Source organism: Anoplolepis gracilipes, chromosome 1 (assembly GCF_047496725.1).
Source record: "Anoplolepis gracilipes chromosome 1, ASM4749672v1, whole genome shotgun sequence".
NCBI classification, from domain to species: Eukaryota; Metazoa; Arthropoda; class Insecta; order Hymenoptera; family Formicidae; genus Anoplolepis; species Anoplolepis gracilipes.
Window position 1 is genome coordinate 4,393,341 of NC_132970.1, and position 26,156 is coordinate 4,419,496.

General features: G+C 36.1%; 1 protein-coding gene across 2 annotated transcripts in view; it reads right to left on the minus strand.

The window, feature by feature from the left end:
- Positions 1-12,607: 12,607 nt before the first annotated feature.
- LOC140673098 (ankyrin repeat and SAM domain-containing protein 1A) overlaps positions 12,608-26,156 on the minus strand; it is a 43,579-nt gene continuing 30,030 nt past the window's right edge. For both annotated transcript variants that reach the window (XM_072905765.1, XM_072905758.1), the window contains 7 exons: positions 21,114-21,428; positions 20,645-20,772; positions 20,187-20,567; positions 18,190-18,504; positions 17,297-17,452; positions 17,073-17,210; positions 12,608-16,964 (listed from right to left, as the gene is read on the minus strand). In XM_072905765.1, the coding sequence (XP_072761866.1) occupies positions 16,359-16,964; positions 17,073-17,210; positions 17,297-17,452; positions 18,190-18,504; positions 20,187-20,567; positions 20,645-20,772; positions 21,114-21,428 (2,039 nt within the window). In that variant the 3' untranslated portion in view covers positions 12,608-16,358. The remainder of the gene's footprint in view (positions 16,965-17,072; positions 17,211-17,296; positions 17,453-18,189; positions 18,505-20,186; positions 20,568-20,644; positions 20,773-21,113; positions 21,429-26,156) is intronic.

Below are 26,156 nucleotides of genomic sequence, written 5' to 3' on the forward strand. Positions count from 1 at the left end.
TCATTGAGGAAACAAAGGCTGCAACTTCGTAGCTTCAAAACAAAAGAACAGTGAGGAACCAAAAAGGGAGACAAGAGAGAGAACGATGCCGAGGGAAAAAGGATAGCGATGGCAATAAGGCGGATGAGAAACTTGGATACAGAAACAGATGCCTGCATTCTTGTTGCCCGACTTCACCCCCTTCAAGCCAACCCCTGCAATAACTGACTGCGGAGGCGCAACTAAGTTCTCTCTTGACAGAAAGTTTCTTTTTTTCTGCCTAATCTCTGACGGTTAGTAAATGAAGCTCATGTCAAAATGTAAATAAAAAAGACTCTTCAAGAGAACAATTAATAAAACAAAATGTTTTAGAAACTCATTATTAATAAAATAAAAAATAATATAAATTATATAAAAATATTATTTGTATATCTCTTATAAATATTTTATAGGTCAACACACAAGAGCGAATATTTATTATACCACGAATTGTTTTATATAAAAATATTCTGCATTTACAATTCCTTTTTATAACAATAAATGCGAGAGAAATGTATGAATCACGAGTGCACTCACCACAAAATATCCGATGAAAAATTAATGATATTTCTACGTTGTCAAAGCTTTCGACGATAACGATAATGACATAATTTTGTTGTGACATTGCGCTTCTTCCGCCCTTTTGGCATTATATTATTCCGCGTTCAGCCTGCGAAATGACACACCATATTCACGCATGCGTCAAAAATGGGGTGCAGGCAGATATGCGCGAACGATATAACCAGAAAACGTGCGAAATGACGGCTGCGAATTTCCGCAGAAACAATTTGACGCGTCTAAGAAGAAATCCATGCTTTGGTTTTAGCAGAGACTTTCATAAGCTTTTAAGCGCGTATTAGTATTAAACGTTTCCAAAATATCACTACTCATTATTTCATATTTATCATGACTATCTAAAATTACTCCATTAAAATATATTATTCTTTTATTCTTTTTTCGTTAAATACAAGATAATGAGAATGCAGCATAATAATTAAGAAATATATATCTTTGATTACAAATAAATTATCGAAGATAAGAGCTATCAGTTGAAATCAATTTAATAATAAATCTCAACTGTGCTTTAATACTTATAACAGTTATATAATATGAGATATTTCGCACATTTTTCTGAGATCGAGCGACTCGAAGCATAATCTTCGTAATCCCTTTTCTCGCAAAACGAAAACGTTTCTCGGTTGATCGGCGCCCGTCCATAGATGCCGACGTGAGAATCGACTGTGCGCCCGTGACGGCATCGATTTCAACTCCGGCGAACAATGTACGTGACTACGAGTGCCCAGAAACGAGAAAAGCCCCTCATTCTCCCCCCAAAACTTCGTCCCACCCCCGTCGCGCCACCCCTAACCGTAGTCGTGTTCCCTCCGTGCATCCTACGGCGGTTGTGCGCGACGTCGAGTAAGTCAAGCGTTCCGCACACAATGGAAACGGCTTAAACGGCAGTAATTATATTTGCGGGTGAGTGTCGGCTGGATAGCGAGAGGCTGCGAGTTGACAATGAAAAGACGGCTGGAAAATGTAATGACGTCGACAACGCCGTCGACGTTGTTCTACTCATTTATTGCATCGAATAATTCATCCGACGCGAATAATACAGAAGTTGTGCTTTTTCAACGTTATCTTGATATCTCGATATATAAAAAAAATCACATAGAAAACTCTCATAAAAATATTTTTTCTCGCGACACCGCATTTGACGTTTACGTTACACGTAACATCTACAGTGCGGACGTTGGGCGTGCGACAAGACGAGCGAGCGAGCGTGGTGCACCCCCGCCTCGTTATTAATGGCAATACAAATCTCGAGAGTCATCGAGCGCTCTTCAATCTGAATGCCTTCTGCTCGTGACGTCACGCGGAACCGGCCGATTACTCTGCCATTCTTGGATGTCTCTCTCGTTCCCTCTCTCTGTTTCTGTCGATCTCTCTCGCGTTTCGCGTCGCCTAGCGTTTCAGCCTCCCTCCCTCGAACTCGATAAAGTTTGTTGTGTTTTTATTCCCGGTGAGTATATGACTCAATCGGTTCGACTTTGAGACCGCGTAGCATAAGTGCGCGTAGAGGCGCGCGTGCCCCCAATGGGAGAACCCTCGAGGGCGCGTATCATCGAGACCGATGCACGAGCCCTGGTTCGTCGGCGCGAGCCGGATAGAGAAGAATGAGACGAGGAGAGAAAGGAACGTAGAACCTTCAATTAACTTCCCTGATTACATCGTGCCCACATGTGGTGGCACTCTTGAAATCCTCGTCGCGTGCGCCCGGCCACGCTTTTTCTCTCTCCCTCGCTATAGCTCTTAAATTATTTAATTGCGCCGCGCGTTACTTCCCCACTCCAGTATGGCTTTCGCGCTTTCTTTGTGCTTGTCAAGCAGCGTTCAAACAGACTTAACCGTCTGGTACTTTGGATCGGCAATCGAGATGAATAAGTAATAAGAGCGAATTAATGATAGCGGATCGATATTGCTATTGTCGATGGTGATAAAATATCGATGTGTTTTTTACCTGCATGTCGTGTGCGTAAACGAAAGTCTGTAATAACTGTTGTAGTGGCTGGATGATCGCTCACTATGAAAACTATTTTCTAAAAATTTCTATTTTAGTCACAAATACCCCGAGGCAGTTCCATTCGAGTCATCCTTGTGACAATATTTACATGGGACAACCATTCTCTGTCTCTATTAAATTTTGCATTTGATTTTTAAACTGCCCTTTCATACATTTTAAAAATAAATAATTTTAACATTATATTATACAGCGTTTCTGCACTGCTTTTAATAACTAAAAAATAATTAGTACATAAATATGACTAACAACCATTTCGAAGATTATTTTAAAAACATTACAAAAACGCAATAATTAAAAGTACAATACAGTTTTAAAGATTCGGTAACGTAAAAAAAAAAAAAAATCAAAGAAATCAATTTAAAAGAAAATTCTGTCGCATAGTATGGACAAATGATCGATCACATATGCACATATCTTTATTTTTAACGAAAACAATTCTTTAATCATACATTATTAAAGACACATGGTGTCGCTAAAATAAACGCGAGCTGTCTTTCTCTATTAATGAGATGCGTTACTCGATACACCGGAAGTGACGGCGTGAAAGGACATTGGCGATGTAAGCGTCAACCTTTAGCGACCAGAGAACATCGGTTCTCTCTCTCTCTCTATTACCGTGAATCGAATGATAATGAGATTGTTTGACGGTGTCGGATGCGGTGTCAGCGCCTCGGCTGGTCTTCTCCCTCGATCATTGCCGGCGGCTACTATTCTCAAACTATCCGCAGCTCGCATAGTGTACATACCTACCTACCTCCAATCGCCTGCTACTCTCCCTACGTGCACCTGTGCGAATGCGTGCACATGGACACACACTCCCTATCCACGAACTATAATGCAAGTCAGCGATGCATCGGGCGTCAATAACGAGATGCAGGAAGTGCGGACGTAGGTAGTTCATCGACGTGGCGTACATTGGGAGGGAGACAGAGAAAGAGAGAAAGAGAGAGAGTGGGAGGGGGAAGGAGGGAAGGAGGGAGGGAGGGAGGGAGGGAGAGAGACAAATGATAAAAGTAGAACGGAACAATAGAATGCCGGAAGAGAAATAAAGAGAAAAACTTAAACAGAAGAAAAGAGAACTATGTCAGAAGGAATTAGGAGTATAAAAGGGAAAGAGAGCAAAGAGAATAAAAAAGATAAAATCGAAGATTAAGAGAGTAACGAAAGAGAGGAGTAGAGAGATATATACATATACACACATACACGAGAGAGACAATACAGGTTGACTAGTAAACTCCGGCATCCACCCTTTTCCCCGAGGGTATGAAATCGGGGGTGAGGTCGACGGCCGAAGGCACTGATATCCGCCCAAATGACTGCCACGTAATCACCGGCTAATTATCCGATAGATACCCGGGAGCTTCCTCTCTCTCCCTCTCTCTCTGTTCCTCCTCTACCAATCTCTTCATCGACGCTTGGTATCAGCCATAGCTATTGCGAGACAGCGGTGAATTGCCAAAGGGAGAACGAAACGAGAAGCGAGAAACAGAGAGGAATACTATCAATATGGCGTATGCATGCTGGTCCATACGGAAAAGCATAGGTCCTACATCAATTCTAACAGCGAATTAACAATACTGGCAACGATCAATCATCCGTAACTGCATTATAAATGGTACATGCACATATATATAATGTATAAAATTAAAAGTTATGAAACAAATTTATCATCTTCCTTCACTTGGAACTATGTGAGGATATAGATAAAAATTAAAATTTACTTGATTTGATAATTTTTTTTCACTTCTTTCACACTGTAGTATTTTTGTGAAATACATTTTGTTAATATTTTTTCTGTTTAAAAAGCGATTTTAATAATAAATTAGGTGATAAAAGGAATTCACACTTCAACGGAGACGTAAAATCGTAATTACGTTTGTAAAACATTACTAGGACGTTCGTAATCTGTTTTCATGTAATTTGTTTTCATTGAATAACTACCTGTTTATATTGCTTTATTAATGAAAACTCTCCGAGAGGATCTCTGTGACACATTATATGCATAGCTGATACACGCAAACTAAATAGCAGCAATGCTAAATTCATTGATATCGTACATTTCGCACTGTTATATCGTCATTAACTCACATGCAAATAATATGTCTATAATTCCTTAAACTTCCTTTATGCAGTTTATTAATCTTCACAACTAATTGTAAGAATCTATTATACACAACAATATTTAATGTTTGACAAATCTTTTAGTTATGATGCAAATTAAATACATAAACTCCAATTCTCGGATATATATATATATATATATATATATATATATATGTATATATGTATATGTATATATATATGTATATATGTATATGTATATGTATATACGGAAAAATATATTATTATATCAATATAATTCAACAGAAGATATTTTGTCTGCCAGATACGATTTCTCGCAAATAAATCTTTGATCCAAATGCTGCAAAGATTCTTTTTATTCATAATTCCAAACAAATTAGATGACATAAACGTTTCATATCGGCATACATTATTCAAAGCAATTGTCGGGCGAGAGAAATAAAGTGTTCAATATAATTCTATTTTAGTAATGAAATATCGACGGTAAGAATTCAGCTACTACTACTATTTCCGTAAAATCCAATTACTTACTCAGAGGCACGTTTTTCGCTCATCGTTCAACTCGCGGGTCACCGTTATCCCGAAAGATTTACTTTCATCGTAAGCATCAGCGCGGAAGAACCGACCGACCTCGCCAGGCTGGCCGATTCAGACCAACGGCCGAAAGTCGGGCGCAGTTCGACGCGTTCCAAAACTTCCACGCTCGGCCTCGTTGCGGAATAATTAGTTAACGGTACTTACGTGTATGTACGTGTGTGTACATGTCCGAGTGTGCGTCGCATCGTATCCCTGTGCCCCGTGCGTTGCGTGCACCGTCTCTTTGCCGCATCTCTTAGATAACATCTAGATCCCGCTCGTCCTAAGTCTGACTGACGTTTCTGTGCAGGCGTGTCCCCGGGTGTCCTCGTCGTTGAGGACCTCTCTCCACTGATCTCGTAGATCCCGGTCGATGTTTTTTCTCGTCAAACGCTCTCCCCTACATCTCAACAATCTCTCATTCGAATAAGGTCAATCTCCCTTCTCCCCCTCCCCTTCTTACGTGTGCCAAGCGCGGCGAAAAACACAATTCCGCCGTTTTTCGGCCACGTGGCCGCGCGACACAATGCCGATTCATCGCGGCGACACGTAACAAATCTGGCCACGCACCGTTTGTCTCGGAGTTTGTACAAGCATTCGTCATGGCTCGAATCGAGGAAATGTGCCTCGTCGCTGTTAAAAAGATACAATCAAGAAGGTACTTTGATATACGATTGACATTCTCTTTGCTACTTTTATTTATAATCAATCTTTAAATATCGAACAAAATTCGGTAACATATATTAGTAATGTTACTGAAATTACTTATTTCTATTTTGTAAAATGATAATTAAAGAAATGAATGGGGAATTTTAGAACGACAAAGAAAAACGTATAATGTCTTATATAAATATTATTATAGAAAGGTCGAACGATATCGTTTCTGAAAATTTGCTTATTAAAATAGAGATTTTTATAAAATAGCTTTTGAAGTTTTTCAACATGAAACTATTATATCTATTACAAACTATTATTACAGATGTATGCGAGAAAGGATTGTCGTGTCTTGTTTTACTTTTTATTAGACTATGATTATCTACAGGATACATATAAAATCTTTACATTTTTTATTAATTAAAGAAAGTAGATAGTAAACAATTATATAGATAATAGCGTAAACAAGACTTTATTGATTATCTTTGCAAATTTAAATAAACGAATTTGATGATTAATTAAAATCCAAGTCTTCAGTTTACGTATACATATCTACATACGCATTTTTTCCGCGCTTATCGACAACTGGCCGTTCCATCAGTGGACAAAATAAACAACGAAGAAGGAAGAGCAAGAGATCGAGAGCGCGCGACCGGACGGTCTGATAGGAAAAATACGGTCGCTCGTTCGAGTGAAGTATTTCAATGAATATGAAAGTGACGGGCGCGTAATCCAGGGCAAATTTATCTGACCTCCTGGATATATCTCCCTCGCGTTGACCTGGGTCCACCACAGTGGAGGAAGTAGCGCGGATGGGGCGGGGCGGAACAGAAAGGCCCGAGAACCCCTCGCAGCAGATAACGTATCGCGGCTCGCGTCACCGTCGAGGACCCCATTCGTTTTATCCGCAGCCACCGCGTATATTACGCCTTGCCGCGGATCCGTAAGGATTGACATATAACTCATGCCCGATGACCTTTTTACGCTCCACCGAGGCACGAGGGACGGGCAAGGCCGCGGCGAGCGCGTTAATTAATTTGCACGACCCACGTCTCGTCAGTCTCTCCGATTACTCTACGCCTCTCGTCTTTTGGGAAACTTTCGGTGCAGTGATTCGTGCAATACGCCCGTAAGCGTCGACATTTTTCCACGTTAATCAACCATGATACTCAATTCTCCAACTTTATCACGCAAAGAAAATAGATGTATTAATATTAATGCTAATGTATTTTCACCCTTCGATCTTCTTACTTTCACCATAGAATTGATTACATCGAGAGACACAATTCTCTCGCTCTCTCTGTAGAGTTTTAATATTAATTATTAAGTAATTTTTTATCTGATAGAGAGTAAGATTTCAGAAATTTACAATTATTTATAGTTTCCTTTTTTAAAATGTGTTGTACATAATGTAATATATAGTTTAAATTTGAGAATAAAAGAAAGAAAAATATAAAATGTGCATATGATTTTAGCAATAAATAAAAAATAAAATTTCTCGTTAACGATGAGAGCGACAGTACGATCGAAGATGTTCAACGTCTTTGCGTGGTCGAGACGGCAAGATGATCGATGGAACAACAAGCGGATGACATTTTCTCGAGTAAATTGGATGGCTCTCGGAAAGAAAGCAGAAGCAGAGATATATGGGATACAAAAAGGGGAAGAGGCACGATTTGTCGAAAGAATAGGCCTGTCGACGGAACGGAGCACGATCTCGTCACTGAAATCGGCGATTTGCTCTTGCCAAGCACGTCGTTCTTTGCGGATCCAAGGTTTTTAGGATTCTCTCGACCGACTTGCGCGTCGAAGCCGTCACGCGCTTGTTTGCACGCACCTGCGTATATATAACAACGTCACGCACACACCGCGCGTTCGTTTATTTCTTTTGTTCCGCCCCGTAGCTAGGGGTGCTTGCCTAAGAGGGTGGGAGTGATTTCGACAGTCGGAGAGACGTGTCAGATCTTGGCAATAAGCGAGACGAAAGTCAAAAATATGAAACGCGTTATAATAGTCCCGAGTTCGTTATCAAAACGATTTGTCAAACCGAAATCCTGCAAATTGTATCTCCATTTTTCTTTATTTCAACAATACAAGTTTTGCCTTCTTTATACTATCATGCTGATGTGGAGATATTCTTAAAAAAATATTCCAGACAAAGATAAAGATAAATTGTTTTCTTAAATGATATCTCTTTCGTCTAGTATTTCTCTTTTAATTTTATAATTGTTGAGTATTTTGTATTTCACATTAGAGTTATATAAAATGATTTTTGCTACATTATATATTGTATATTCGGCTGCTTCGATAATAACATTCCAAGATAATATTTTTGAAGCTCAGTTCAAACAATTGTTGTATTCGAAGAAAATTCCGAAGTTTTGTTTTTACAACGCGGCTTGTAATTGCATTTTCCACTGAAAACCACGGAAAGTTTCGCATGCAGTCTCAGGTGTCAAGACTTGTGCGGACTAACTTCCTGAAAACGTGCCGGCTTGCCAATTGATTCTCAGCACTTTCTCGACAAATTTTAACGACGAAACTTCCAGGCTTTCTATTATTTTGCTGCGTTTCACCGGTACGATTTTAGGTTTGTTTGGGAAGATAATAGGCAAGCTTGCCCGCCGCCACAGCAAGAGAGGCCCGCATCGTATAACAATTTACTGGCTAATCGAAAAACTTTGTTAAGACTGAAACTTGGTTAATTAGCATCTTTGCCGAACTGCCTGCTTACCTTGCGGACCCGCTTCGTTGATCGGAAGAGGAAAGAAGAAATTATACAAAGTACAAGCTGCATTATCGATTCGGCGACTAACAATACTAATTTCACTTAGGAAAAGTTGAGGTCGCTTATAACACGGCTGTACATATTCTTCAAAGAATAAACTTCATCTTATATTAATTAGTAAGAATCGTAAATGAATTTTCTCAACACACGACAAATATGTAGATTTATCGCAAGACGTTATGAGATAACAGAATAAATCAATATTTAAATTAAGTAATTTAATTAAATAGATAATGTATATAAAAAAAGTAGGTAAAATAGGATTAGGAAAAAAAATTTACCTAGGCTTGAATAAATCATCAATGATTTCCCGCAAAGTATTTGTTTTATTTTCTTCAAGGCGTTATAGATATCCAGGGAATAATCTCTGTCTCATATATATATCATTCTAGTAAACATGAACAATAATAAATACAATGTATACAAGAACGTATATATAAGAAGTTTGCATCTAATCAGGCTGCTCGGTATAAAATAGCGCATTTATTATATGGCATCCCCTTCGACAACAGCTCCATAAGGATTTGTTCCTTTTGATTTCAAAAGACACCGACAGTTTATATGTCTTTTCTTTCTTTCTTTCTTTCTTTCTTTCTTTCTCTCTCTCTCTCTCTCTCTCTCTCTCTCTCTCTCTCTCTCTCTCTCTCTCTCGCTCTTTCGCTCTCACTCTCGCTCTATCTTTCTTTATATATTTGAGTACGTACTTACACTCGACCGCACAAATCCTATGTATGTCCTCGACTCGTAGCCGACGCGCCGGACTTCTCGAGTGCGCGCGCGAGATCGTAAAGCATACATAAATATTCATAGCGCGAAGTTTTCCCGGCGAATATCCTATTCACTTCCGTCGCGCTAGTATCTGAGAGTCTAAGGCTTTGTCGAGTCGACGTCAAGGAGGATCGACATCGTCGGCGTCGCATATCGCACGGTTCTACGACTAGCGAGTACACTCTCCGTTTTATTGCTCCACCGTGAATCTTGAGAATATACAACGATCAAGCCACTGTTCCCTGCCACATCAAATCATAAACATCCCGAGATCGAGCACCGTAAACGTTTTGATGTCTATAATGAAGGAAAAGGTGGAAATATAATATAGTTATTATGCATTTGATCTTATTTGATTTAATTTAAAATTAGATATTTCTGAAAGATCTATCTGTATTTTCCTGTGATATAAACGCAAATTATGTATAATTAATTACTAATCACACATTCGTAAATTGTATATTTTTCATAAACCTAGGTCACGTCTTGGTATCTCACACACAAGCTTCTATTTTTTCACATTCCTACTGTTTTTCTGTCAATTATATTGCAAAGCCACAATAGATAATAATAAATTATTTCTGATATAATATAATATAAAGGACGTTAAAATAAAAAAATCTGCACTATAGAAATCGACAGTTTAACAATGACATAAATACAATTGAGCGACAATCGTAATTACATTGTTCTTTTATAAGAATTTTTATTGTAAACTCACTTTCTTGTTAAAATCTTATCCTGCAATTAATTATGATTACATATTTAATTGCGCCATAATTATATATGGAGCGCTGTTGGGTAATAATATACAGATGATTCGTAAAAAAAACTTATTATTTTTTTTAACGGTGCGTAATAAGTAGCGAATGCAACACGATATTTCGGTTCGACTTCTACGTCTAATACAGATGTGGCACAATAATCACCAACAATTTTAATGCTTACCATGAAGATGATGGTAAACATTATGGTTATTCATCAAGTTCGACGAATACATCGTATAGGTACGTATTGATAAATTGCTTTCTACAATATGAATCATTTCCATAAAAATTATTTAATTGAAGTAATTGAATTGTAAACTGAGATTATTGATTTCTTGTCTTTTTTAAATTCTGCTTTCAAAAAAAGAGAGAAAGAGAGATAAATAAAAATAAAAAAAGAGAGAAAAAGAGAGAGAAAGAAGTCGCTTAAATTTCAATTAACTAAAACTAATATTTATGAGAACATTGTGTGTGAAATACAAAGCAAAGTTATATCCAGTTTTTTTCCGAATGTTCCATCCGTACAACATTCGATCCAAAATACGTGACCATTCGATACCAGAGATTTGTCTACTCTTCCGTTCCAACGATCATAGCATTTCGCGCCGTGACATTTCGACTTTTAAATCGCTTCTGGTTCACTTATTTTACATTTACTCTCGCTCCCGCTATGTACACTTCTACATACAAATGTGCGTATGTAAAAAGATTCATCTTTCATATTTTGTTCCTCTGTGGCCCAATTATTCCATTCGCTTTCAAGTGAATACAATTTCATTCCGTTTCGGTATTCCTTTAATACAATCTTGAACGTATTCAGAAGATACAAGCCCGTTGCAAAAAATGCCTGATTTCTCTAATGAGAAATTCTATCAAAGAGAAAGAGGAAATTTACAGAGTATAGCTTAAGACTAATAAAGAATAGCGCTAATAAAAAGTTGCTTCAACATGTACATGTGCAACGATCTAAGTGATTACAGATAGGTAGATTACGTGTTCTATTATTTTTTGCAAGCGATAAATATGTAAGCCTTAAGATATCAATTTAAAAACGCACTACAACTACTGTCACAGTCGATTAAATTATTGTTACAAAAGTTGAAAAGTAATAATTATTAATTTTAATACCGTATTAGGAAATGTAATTATTTATTTATTTCGGCAGTGAAAAATATTATTAGCTTGGCATTTATTGCCAAATTTATTGCAAGAAAGATACGCGCACAATTGCAATTTTATCGATGAATTTAACATTGTAAATCTACGTATGAGTAATCACGATTTGAATTACAATTAAAAAAAATATTTATGAAATATCTAACGAACAATAGTACATTACATTAACAAAGATGAATACAATTCTTATAAGCGCTAAATCCTTCGCCTTGAATTTTTTTTATTTTTCATATATCTTAAGAGTGTAAAAGATCGATATAGTGTTGGGATTGAATGGTGACGAAATCAATGACATATAATTCTCTTAAAATTCTTAAAAATTGACAACATCAAGAATTCGATCAAGCTATAAACTCATCAAAATTATTAAATATAAAACTTATCAAAATTATATCTGTTTTAATGTCTGCATCGACCGATATTTGTGCGCTTGATACAAAGCGCCAGACGCGAGTGCATACGTACACAATTACAGCTGTTAATAATTAACGATGTACACACCCTCCCTCGATAACACACCGTCGACTATGCGGAATTAAAGTTCAACTTCCAGCTGGCCATTACACGAGCGGAAAACGACCAAAGAACAAAGAAAATTAGCGTTCGCGAAAAATGTAAAAACATCTATTTACGTATGTATGTGCGCGTGTGTATGTATCTCGTGGAATGCCGCTCTTTTTACCGAGCTACATCTTGTGTGTGCGCGTGTATTATCCTACACATTCATCTCGCTTCACGAACTCTTACTGGCGCAGGTACGCGGTTAATACCGGGGAATATATCATATTTTTCGGAATTAATAACTTTCCGGGACTAGATCGACTCGTAGATTTCGTATATTAAAAAGTACGAAGTTCGTGCTCTCCGAAATATTAACTCCCGGCTTTAATATCCCTGGTTACGCGAAAATCAGGAACAGTTGCATTTCGTGTGTAACGATCCGCGAAATGCATCCAACTACGGCCTTAAAAGCGCACGAATTCGCGCTCGCGATCGAAACGAAGGTAATATCGACAACTGTACACAGATTTTTTTTTTTTCAACAACCACACAAAGGACTGTGGATACGCTACCACCGGAATCAGTTTACAACGATGCACATTTATGTATAGAATTAAAACGCTATTGTCGAAACCGTGTTGTATAATCGTTTTTAGAATCGGTCTTATTACATATACACATAAAATAACAACGTTATAACAAAAAAATCATGTTTTATTGTCAGCGTTCGGTGAATAACAAAAAATATACAGAAATAATAAGTTCATAAATAACGATGTAAGTCATGATATATAATTGTTAGAATGTCATTCTATGTGATGCTATTTATATATCTAAACCTCTATATTCAAAGAGAGAGAGGAATCTAAATACATTTCAGGGAATTGCACTGTTGCAGGACCTTTATAGAGTTAACCGACGACGCGTCAAAATGCATTTGCTATGCAAATTTGATTGGCGTAAAGCAAACGAAACTCTCGTTTATTGACATGTATGCGATAAATACATTCGGCTATATAATTATATACAATACCACATTCATATAAAATTAGTATGTATGAATTTTAAAAATGTTTATAATGGCGCTATTACTAATTGTTATACTGTCAATTCTGTTAAAATTATGTGCAACAAAACTTCATGTGCAAGTTACAAAAGAAAAAATTATCTAACAATAAATCATATTAAAGAACAATGGCTAATATGTTACGATAATCATTAAATGTACAAATCACAATGAAATAAATCATCACTCATAATCTCTTTGGTATTAATGAAAGAAACTGATTCACGGTGGTCCGTGTAATTTCCTATATGTATGTATATATGTACATATATTCTAAAAATCGTACTATATAATATAATATCGACAGCACACATATCTTATGCCGCTATCGGTACCAATCGGGCACAAGGTTAAATTCCATGCTTTTGTGAAAAAGTGCAGCGACGAGATGCACTGCCCTTAATACTCTAACGATAATCCGTAACGAGCAAAATGTTCTTGCTAGTTCTTGCTTGGTCCAAGAATCAATCTTTTCTTTTTGTGCGAAAGATTTTACGTTTCTCAAAACCCATCAATATCGATCTCAATGTCTCAACGAGTTTGTCTTCTGGATAATCGCAATAATTCGCACCTAGATCGGGTATATAAAAAGAAAGAATAATATAAGGAATAATCCGCCATTCACAAATATATATATATATATGAGTTTTGTAATATTTATATTACGTAATAATTCACGCCATTAATATGCTTTTTATTCCTATTATTATTTCTTATATTAATATTGATCGGCGGTTTAGGGTCTTAGGATAACGTGCACTTGTCAATGTATTGTATATTATATCTAAAAAATGAGCAAAAGGGAAAATTACAGGCAATATATTTACTCTATTATTATTTTCTTTTTCTTACGAAATATTTTCTCGGTAGACAAACAGTGAGATCGAATTGAAAATGTACGCGACAGGCTCGCGCATTGGCACTATTAATTGCATTGCGCGAATTTACACGAACAAATCAATTGAATTCGTTCGCTGTCGCGGCAAAATTATCGCGCGATCATCAATTGTTACGTACCTGCTTCTCCTCCTTGTTTCTTATACTGTATATCATTAAATGGTACCTATCGACACATCGATACAACATGCTGCTCCCTACCGACACTACTCACTAAACATAGCTGCTACATGAATACATCAAATGCGTAGAATACTTAATAGTTATGTCTCACGAAAATTTCAAATCATCGATGTTCACATTTATCTTGTATACCTTAATTGTTAACGTATAATGAATTATGTTGTAAACGTGACAAAGTGTACGTATAGCTATCGAGTGATGGTGGTGTATCGTTTTGGCAGTTTGTCGTTTTTCTTTCTTTCTCTAACGGCTCTCCCTACGATTATCCCTAAGTTCCATTATTATCTGTTTTTCTGTCTTTCTGTCTGTCTTTCATATAGTATTTTTCACAAATATATAAATATGTATCTATACATATTTATATTATATGTTTCTTTGGTTTAAATGAAATAAACAAACAAAGAGAGGATCTAATTAATAAGACTACATATATAAAATTTCGTTTCGCTGTAGATTCTTTTCGTTATATATATATATATATATATATATATATATATATATATATATATATACCGTCCAATGCATGGGATATATCATTAAATAGATCTTGTAAGATAATTACCCAATTTTTTTAGGCCCGCATGTTGTAAAAATGGAACAATATCCGTATTACGTTATATACGTACAACGTTATATACCAATATAATGTCATATTATCGGATATTTTTCGTGCAAACCGGTAATCTTAGTCTCAACTAGTTTCGACTCTGTCGATTCTCTATCTTTTCTAGATTATATAATTTTAATTGTATCATAGGTGAAGAGAGAGAAGAGAAAGTCAAGTTAATCATACTTTTTGCTAACTAGAAGTGACGTATATGTATATATAGTTGACATTTTGAATCGCAATCAATTGCGATGTATCTAAGAATTTTTTTTCTTATTTTTCGACGAGTAACGTTCGAGTATCAAATAGAAGTCGATAGATATTTGACATTACGCTCGCATATATTTTCTGTGTTCACGAGCTTCATCAAATAAATATATTAAAGTCTTTCTCTTTTCGATTCTGTTTTTTTTTCTATAAATGTAAATTACACTAAAAACACGAAATATAAAACGAGATAAGGACCCTCAGTCTTGAAGAATGAAACGATTGTAACTCGAAATCGGAACTTGGGATCGGGGAATGAGAAAATCACGAAGAGAACACGGGAAGAGTACGGAACGGATTCGTTGGTCACCGTTTACGTTTTACGAAGGATCGATATTGAGCATATGTGTTAGCACGTCACACTTTTTCCTCTTTTTTTTTTCCGCGTCTTTTCCTTTCCTGTGGTCCGCTAATAAATATCAATGCTATGAATAGCATTTCGATAAATAATATAATCGATTCACACATCGGACAAAAATCGGATATCTACAAACCGCCGAGCGTAATCGCGATAGATTAAAGCTGCACATTGAGAACTGCACATCCATTATTATAGCGCTTTCACACCTCGCTAGATAATATCGTGGTGAGCGTATCCATGCTCATTCTTTTTATCATTAAATCGTGACATAATAATAATACTGCTTATTATAACGACGCGTTGTAAGGAAGAAAGATCTAATGCGTTTCATTGTTCGCCGGAAGTATGTACGGCGAACGATCAATTAGTTACCTCGATGAATCACTTTGGCCAATACACGCTTCGCATATAGTTCAAGATCACAGTGTCACTGTTGTAAAATCAGTCGAATATCAATCTGAAGGTGCAGAATATTGCGACGACGCTACTTACCTTCGTCATTCTCGAGGCCATATGTGTCATTCGTTAAATTCCATAATAATCGAATATCTCCCCTTCCAGCGATGAATGTATACATGGCGTGTACTTACACGCCACCATAAATACATATTTACGTCACTGAAAGTGACGGAATCAAATCGGATAAAAAGTGATAAAAGACATTTCTGACAAAGATATTTCTTCTTACGCGTTAAGGAACCATACTAATTGCTAATCGTATAATATCAGGAATCGATCAAGAGAATATCGTTCGCATTTTTGCAATTGTTATTAATCTCGAAATCTCGCGAGTCGTGTATCTATATAAATGATACTTTGCTTAAATGTTTACGCGAATTTTGCGAATAATAACAAACTGTAACCGTCTCACACGTCCATCGTAAATGTCATTGAATATGCTGCTAAATTGAAAAGTCGAAAAGTCGTTATGACAGTTACTTCTATTGTTTATGCAATCCAAAGAATTCAGAAATAGAAGATTTTGTCATTTATATTGAAGCGAAAGCAACGCATTTCCATCACATCGAACGCTATCGCGATGCAGTTCAACCCGAGACACGATTTAGAGTTCCTCGGAAAGCGCGATCGGAGCTCTGGAACCGGGTTTCATATCCTTCACTCCGATACCAATATCATCTACCGGTGCCGGTGCTAACTTCAATTGATTACCGTTTACCTTGATGTCGTTGACAGAATGAGAACGACCATGGGTGACCAAGGGCTTAGTGGTCTGATTAGTGGTGCTGTTCGAGTTAGAGCTGGTGATCGAATTCGTGCTGGGGCTTGAGACAGAATTCGAGCTTGGATTGCAGTTCGCGGTGGTCGTCGAGCTGGAACTGGAATTGGAGTTACTGTCCTGCGTTGGATTTGGATTAACGGTATGGAGATTTGGATTCGGTATGGACTTTGATCGCGATTTCATCTTGGGATTCGCGCACGCCGTGGAATTGGAAGCCAGAGTATGATCCGTGTCTCGACTGATGGGATCGGTTGCGGAATCAGGAGACACGGACATTTTGGTCATCGACTTCGACGATCCGGCGAGAGTTGTTAGTTGATTGGCAGATTGAGACCGAATCGCGTGGCCACCGATCTTGTCCTTTAATGCCATTTGATAAGCTACCTCGAAAGCTTGACCCAAAGTCAATATGACCTCTGTCGCTTGATCCTGTAATCCAATAGTTGCGCTCCATACGTATTCGCCATAAATTAAATAGTAAAAGAATATGCAGTGTAAGAGCAATTTTTCCTACAACTCTCTAAAATAGATATTTACCATTGTTGAGACGCAAAATACATGACAGAAGTGTTTGCTACTGGTGTGATCCTTTGTGATGTACGCAAAGTGAGTAAGATCGTCAGCGTCCTGACAGGCGCAATGAATATTGCGAATTTCGTGTTCGCAAATTGGCTCCTGTCGTATTAGTTATGAAAAAGTTAAATTTCTAAATTTTCATCTTATACGCTTAGTATTTTCCGTCAGAGATAAAAAAATCTTACGTTAGTCACCGTGTTGAGAAAACGAACGCCACGATAAGAAATCGCCAGCATAATGTTAAGGACTCTCGGTTCTAGAAATGGCTTCTTCAGCTTCTGTATCGACTTTTTCGTCGACTCGGTACCACGTAATTCCTTGACGAAGGTGGAGCCCAGATACTATATTATTTAGAAATAGAAAGAATTTTTTTTCTAAAAATCGACAGCACAAAATTTAATAGAAATTATTATGCTTATAAAATTAATCACAAATTTTGTAACTACTATACTATACGTTAAACAATTCTGAATGTAAATTGATTCTTTTGAATTGGAAAATTCCGAGCAATTAATAGAGACAGAGCAATTTTCTGCACGAAGCTTATTATCGTATGTCACGAATTAACTATAATCACATCAGCCTTGAAGCGATTTAACGAGTGTTATAATTCACTCGTCACACATAATCAACGGAAGAAGACAACAGATAAAATCACAACAAAATAGTACAATTATACAATAATAAACTTATGCTAAAAGCTTATAATAATAACTTTTTTATAACGTTAATATAGTAACTCTTGTTTACAACACAAATAACGTATTTTTTAAGTAAAACACTTCACATGCATAATCCGCGTAGTTTACGATACAACAATTATATCTCGAAAGATAAGAAAAATTCACGTGTAGTTTTTCATAATTGCAATAATTGCAAAATATTTGCGATTTAAAGTAGCGTTTTATGTAAAGTATGGTAAAACAATCTGATATCTACTGAAAATTGTTTACTACTCGTTACGTTGCTCATTACGTTTACAGAATAAAAAGAGAGAGAGAGAGAGAACGAAATGTGTTTTTTTTTTTTCAAAAATACAAGATAAACATAAGCAAACATAAAAGCAGAAAGCACTTACATTAGCGACGTACGTGACGCAGCCGGTGACTAGAGCCTTCGGTTGGTGCCTCCACTGGGTCTTGAGGGTGGATGGCACGCCAAAAAGCAGTTCGGACGGAGCTCTGATCTCAAGCTGTTCCGGCGCCGAGATCGCTCCATTATGCGAACTAGGTCGTTGGGGTGGTTGGGGTGCCGGCCTGTTTTTACGATGCCTTAATGTACCCGTGGCCGCCGAATTCGTTCCGCCGGTTATCGACGTGCCACCGTTACCGTCTACCGTTGCTTCCGGCAATTTCTCCCGTATCTCCTCCTTCAGCTGCTGTATATTCGTCTTCTGCGAAAATAACAGTACGACCAGATTTGAGAGCTGCCTCGCATCACCCGGCGGATTATCCGACCAGCAATCCCGAATATATCAAGAAAATTATACAGGTCGTTCGTTCGCAGAATACATAATCTTTATGTAACGTAGTAAATGTGTAATAAATAATAATAATGTTTTTTGTGCTTTAGAATTGTGGATATTTATTAGTTTTTTTATTATCGCGAAAAATATTTAAATTGTCCAAATTTACTTTCTCTTCAATCATCGCAAAAAAATTGCATACCAAAACAAAGTTGTTTTTATACACTCTTACAGATAAATTCCAATTTCTGTGCAATTCCAAATAGAAACTGCCATGTCTGCCCCGAGGTTGCAATTTCTCTGACAGATATTTTTTTATAACTTTATAGTGACAAGAATCTGTTGAACTAATCGATTTTAACGAAATGTTGGGGCATGTGCAATGTAAAAAAAACTATTGCACCATTCTTTTATACGACATATTACGAAGTCGAATTCGTCCCGGGTTTACTTTGTGCGGCGTGCAATTACCCTTGTAAACGCATTGCGTTGCAAACCACATTCATGCTACACCAAAAAGAAACCTTTTACTAGCTATGCCAGAACACTGCATTGTTGTAGCATCGATATCACGATATTTCAGATATTGCAAATAAATTGGATTCGAACCGGATAGGCGCGACACTCGAATTCGGATTACAATCCGTATCGTTCGCTCCATCTGGCTTCTGAATATAATTCTAGGTATTGCCATTGTGACAAATTGCAGAAGACTTGGGCGAAAGAGAGATGAAATGAAAACTCGAGAGAGAACGAGTAAAATTTGAACGTTGGAGAGCGTATGGTCTACAACGAAAATCCGCAGGCGTTACCAGCGAGAATGCTAGCGGAGTCAAACTACGGTTCGTTGGATCCGATAGCTGCGAAAAATCAAGGGAGGAGAAGGCTAGTTGAAAGGGCAGAAGAGACCAATTTGTCGGGATTATCGAGCGCGAGAATGATGCGAGCCGAATGAATCCGGTCGCCGGAGACGTTTACGAGATTTAATGAGCTAATTAAGAGAACACGAGCGGGGAGACACGGGCGAACAGTGCGATGTACTTATCGACGCCTAACACGGTGAAGGCATCCGAACAAAAAGCATCGAGTGGCGCTCGAATGATCATCGCCGAGAGAGAGCACGTACGCGCGTGCATCACAATACCAAGTCTCCAATTAGCTACGATATTTAGATTATAACGCGATCGAGCGAGCAAAATGCGTCGGGAACGATCAGGCTTGCCATACCATCCAATTCTCGATTGCTGGTGCATCCTACCCTCGGCCTGCGAAGTGTTTGCTCTTGTCAGACACCCTCGTTCAACGCATTCTGCATTGAATTTTTCTACATCTCGATTCACGAAATATGTTGAATATTTCAAATTATAATTTATCAATAAAAATTATTTTGCACTATATATATTTGTTAACTCTTATTTTCTTATGCTTCTCTTAATTAATAAGCAAAGTGAGTTTTTATATATGTTTTTAATTCATATTAATTTCTATAATTTATTTACATGTATATAAAATTGATATATCCGTCAAGGATATTTTAAACGTCATTTACACAAATAAATTAATGTTGTATCAATATATTTGAAACAATTTAATCTGTGTTAATCACTTACCAATGTATTGAGATCCTTATTCAAGTCTTCCAAGTTTGTTCCCGTACCATTTCGAGTTTCCGCGCGCGCACTATTCGGGCCATTTACGGATGCAAGGATGCGTTTGCGATGCGCCGGCTTTTGGATCTCTAGGACTGCCGCCAGCTCGACCTCCCAGATTCGTTTGACCCGATCCATGTCAGTGTACAGATGCTTTCTAAACGTCTCCGTATAATTTTCCAGGTGGATGCTTTTCAGCCACTCCTCTACCGATTGGCCGTGACTGCCGCTACGCTTTTCCACTCGTTTGTTCAGCAACCCGACCGCATCCATGATCATCGCCCGTTCTTGATCGCTGCTGATCCCCATGTCGCGCAAATCCGACTCGTCCAACACCCCGTTCTGCAACCACGCGATTAAACGATTTCCCGCATGTTTTGCGATCGCAATCGTAATACGTGAAACGCATGTCTACTCACTATGAACTCGAGATCGTCGAAGCCATAGTTGACGAAGAGAGACTCGTAATCCGACAAACTTAAAGTGGACAACCATTGACCCACTGATGTGGAAACAACTGGACTGCTGCTAGTGTCTGAACTTAAACCTGATTTATACAAAATAAAAAATACAAAATATTTTTTGCTAAGAATTTGCCAAAATATCAACTTTAACGAATTTTAACAAAACATTACAAATACGCAAGATACAAAAAGTAATATATATATATAATATATAATTATAATTATTTAATATATGTATAATAATATAGTATAATTTAATACAAGAAAAAAAGTAAAACATTAATATACGTAGATAATTTCTAAAAAATTTACACAAATATTACCTCATTATAAGTTATACAAACTAATCTACGATTGAGAAGTTGTTCAAGATCAATATTATTATCGATGCAAAGAAAAATCACGTATGGTGAGATAAGATTACCTAGCCTCGTTTGAAATTCTTTCTCGAGCTCACTGACGAACACCGATTCTCTCACAAGACCAGTTCCGAACGATGCCATAATCTCCGAGATCTTTGCCCATTCCTCCTGCTCGTCGAAGGGACTCATTATGCTAAGGGACTTCTCGTCCCTGTCGCGATCCCGGTCGCCGGAAAGCCGAAAGGCGACTTCGCCGTCCTCGAGACGATCTCCACCCCCGCCGTCGCTACCAGTTCCCATCCCGGTCTGACCATAGACGTTCCGTAAGCGACGCAAAGTACGTGGTCGTTCAGCCGTGACGGAGCCCTTTAACAAACCTATCGGTATGCCAATTTAGATTAGATTACTATAGCTCTTCTCTTTAAATTCTCATATAATTACATATGTACAATTTCACATATCGCTCTTAAATATAAATTTTAAATTATATGTTTGTTTGGAATTATATAAAGACAAAAATTGAATGCTTGCTTTTTATAGTTTGCTTATTTTTATAATTATATGAAATATTTGAATGTTTCGTCCTCTCATTTTCGTCAAAGAATTTGTCATGAAAATTTCGTAAAACAGCAACATTAAAAGAGATTCTATAAATTATACATATACATCATATTTTATCGTTGCGATTTTTGTTATTTCTGTCAAAATCTAGAATCGAATTAATGCACTTCAAAGTTTACAACGATTATTGGTCGCTCTTCATTCCACAATTTCGACACCCTTCAAACGCATGTATTAACTATTTGCCATGAGTTCTCATAATACATATGCATCACAAACTGACGGATTTACAAATATGTTGAATATTCATTGCAGATTCCTTATTGCTTAACGCTTCGACGAGAATTAGCTCCTGGAGCTAAGGCAAACAAAATTATCTTACAATATACATATATGATTCTTATACAAACTTTTATAGTTTTCCTAAAACTTATGATTTCAAATCTGTATCTATATTTATCTTTCATGCAACACAAAGTATCGGTGAAAAATAATAATATCAATTAAAAACTCTCTAAATGTCAGAATAAAAAATTTAAGTTTACGCTTATTCAAATGTAGTTAACAATAAACTCATATTGAAAAGAAAATTCTTATGAATTATATTTAATTACATAGAAAGGAAAAATAGTGACATCTTTGCGAGTACTATACTTTCTCTCTGTGCAATGAAAAGATATTCAACGTGTGATCTCATGGCTCTTCTCGTAATTTCCTCTCAAGCGCGCGCGCACTCCGACATTGCATTCCTTCGCATCACATAAGTGCGAATAATTTCCCAATTTCCCCCTTTTCTCGTTCCTTTCTACGGTCCTTCGCTCATTTATATCACCGACCCTACACATATGTCGCGTAAAAAAGGTGCTTGTTACAGGTCTGCGTTTTGTAAGCCCTTCAAAGACGTATCGTTATTTGCGACAATCGACATCCCGTGTGAGAACATGCGATAGAAATCTTTTCATACAAATTCCGCAAATGAGGATTCACCGGTAGAATATAAGAGAAAAAAAAGGACTAATTTAACTCGTCGTCTCACGAATGTTTATTCAAAAACGTCTTGTGTTCTTCCCAGATTCGTCCAGGAGACGCGCATACAAACATGCTCAGATACACGCAAACATACACGCGTGTCCATAATGAAAAGCTCATAAAAATATTAAACAGAAGCGAGAAGAAGGAGAGAGAGTAAAACGTATACACGTTTTGCGAGAGAAGCAAACGTACGTAATTTTAATTAAAGCTCCATCACGGAGGGCGTCGTCTGCTTACCGCTGCCGCTCTTCAGTCATACACACGACACACACATATACACAGTTAGATATGTATAGTTATTCAAGTTCATATACACAAATTATTACATAAATATCCTCATCTTTTCAGCTTTCGCTGTTCATTCTTTTTAGTTACCGTCTGAGAAATATTCATTTGACTAATATCTATTTAGTGTAGTTTCATGAAAAGTAAGGACGGCTAAATATCTTCAAGGCAACTAAAAATATTAATAAATATTCTTTTAAATTCTTGTTTTAAACAAAAGTTTAAAAATATATGAAAACTGTCACGATTGAAAAAAATATGACTACTTAAGCTTGACAATTGTTTTCTTAGAAGTTTTTTAAAGCTATCCTTGGACCACTTAAATTATGACATTATGCCAAGGTGAACAAAGTAAACGATTAAAAGTTTATTATTACCATTGCATAATAAATGATTGCAAATTTAAAAATATTACATAAGCGATTGGAAAATTAGTCTTTTCTTTCATTTATATTTTACGATATTTCAACGTAAAATTTTTGTATCTCAATCACGATTAATCTCTAATAAAATTAATAAATAATAATAATTAATCTCTAATAAAAAAGTGTATATCATCTGTTTATTTTAATTCTCTTTTTCGTCGTCATAATTTTCTATTAAAATAGGAGGACAATCTGTGCAATGCTGCTACAATTTTTATAGACTATAAACATTAAAGTAATTCTTGCGTAAATAAGTGCGTGTGTCGCGCGACTTCCGGGATTTTGTCAAGAAAAGGAAGAAAAACCGGATTTTAGTGGATATTAAAAATGTATAATCATTAAGCGGCTCGTAAACGATGCGCCGTTACATTTTTAGAATCTGTTCGTGCGCTACTAGATCGACCAGAGACGTTATTAAAATTCACAATAAACTCAGTCTTATACCACACAAATCACCACCAGATAAAGACTTGTAATAACCAAACTTCCGCCTAGATAAGTACTGACAAATTACAAATAATATTCACCAAAAAAATCCTGAAACGACATATTGATCACAATTTTATAGCAATTTACTAGAAATCGGTTTTAATTTCTCACGAAATTTTAACGCGTTCATTTTCTTATATTAATGTTTATATTGGAATAAACTGGTAAAAGAGGATTTTTTTTAACACTATTAGATCGTAGATAAAATTCTACAAACCAAATAATGTTACGTCATCGTCCATAAATTACTTCAGCCTTCATTTAATTCTTAGCAGTATTATCCACTAGTAGTCTATTTATCTCCTTAAGTAACAAAGAAATTCCCTAATATTACTATTATCTTCCTAATTATGAGACTATACAAATGTCGAGGAACGATAATATACGCTATTGCCTCACACCATAGAATATAATCATTTAAGCTGCATTAAATTCACGATCAATTAAACTTAATTGGCCGTAGGTGCGACAAATTCTTAGATGAATTACAACTCTTGTGAAATCGTTACTCACAATAGAACCAGTGATCCGTGACCTATGTAAGCAATAACGGTTCCTATAGATAATTGCTGACCTTGCATATAGTCAGAATATAATGCGAAAATTCCTCGTTTGGAATTATAATGATATATATAATTCCATCTGTTTATAATGCGTTTTTATGCTTTACTCGATAATGTATTCACTAATATTTTATATATATGTATGATACATATAATAAGTAAAAATGTATCTTCAAATGTAATTCATATACACTTCTTTCAAATTATTAAAAATTTAAAAATTATTTTTTTACACATAAAATAGATGATTATTAAAATTAAATTAATTTAAAAAAAATTAATTATAACAAATCTATATTTAGTATCTTCTAATTATTATTTATATAATACATACACGCGCGTATAAGCATCTGTCGGATTCCGAGATTCTTTGTCTGGTTTATTATATGGATTACCTTTCAAAGATAATCATTATCTACATCAAATAAGAGGCGTGCCGTGTCACAAACGATTGCTGTATCGATTCTCTGGCAATGAGTGTTAACCGCCGATTATACAGTAATTAGCTATTCGAATTGTTAATTCGTTACTCGAATCTTTCAGCCAACGTATTATTGCATTCGATGCTTTGACATTGAGACGAATGTAACGTGCAAAATCATTTCGTGGAAGACCTTCGTTATAGGAAGTATTAATACTAAAGTGAACAAGAGCCGAATGAGAATGATGCCTGCGATTGATGTGGATTTGACTGGGAACCTTTAATGGCTTCCATCCTCATATCGCCCTATTCAATTATTCATGATGGAAATTTCGCGATCCAAAACATTTTATCATTTAAATTTGACACGCAATTTTTTCTGTTTTTTATGTTAGACTATTTTTATTAAAAAAAGAAAACATATATAGAATAAAATCCGTCGTGTTTACATCTCTATAAATTTCATATTGATTCAAAATGTATTGAATCATTATCTCAAATATTTTAGTCAGAGATTTATTGATCGAAATTTTTTAGTTCAACCTGTCATGATTTTATGTAGAAAACAGTAGCGAGATTCGCTTTATTCATGCCACGCGTCTAACTTTTGTTTTTATATACAACCTATACGGCAGCATTATTTTACACCATATTCATTAAGCAATGAAAAAGCAGAATTTTAAAACAATAATGTTTATCATGTACGTATATGATTGGTAAAATATTTTTCCTCAAACATGAAAACAAGCAAAATTATATTGTTTTACCGAAACATAGCGTACGCTAGAATTTTTATCAGTAATTATAAATACGTATAATGGATAAATTAATGAAAAATAGAACGGCTTATATTTCTGCTGTGACATAATTTCTGTTACGTTTGTTCTCAATATCACATGTATCTAATACTCGTAAGTTAATGTTATAATGTAATACTTGTAGCAAGACATGTGCCAAAACTAAAGATAGAATGTTGCCTAAGAATAACAGAATCGCGAATCTAAAATAAACGAGGCGAATAACACTCGGCGAAAATCCCTTGATTTGTGTGCAAATAGCTAAATATATACAATTTCGTTAAATTCAAATGTATAAGTATGTCCCTAATATATGTATAAATTCTTTTCAAGTAACAAATTAGCATATCTATTTTATACAATGTGACGATTTCTTTTATTTGTCTTTCCTTTTTCTTATATACATATAATATTCCATATAAGGAACTAAATAAGTGTGTGCACTCAGCTCTAGAATATAATCAGAAAACAATCAGAGAAATCAAGTGAAATTAAATCACACTTTCGAAAATTCGAAAAATTATTATATTAA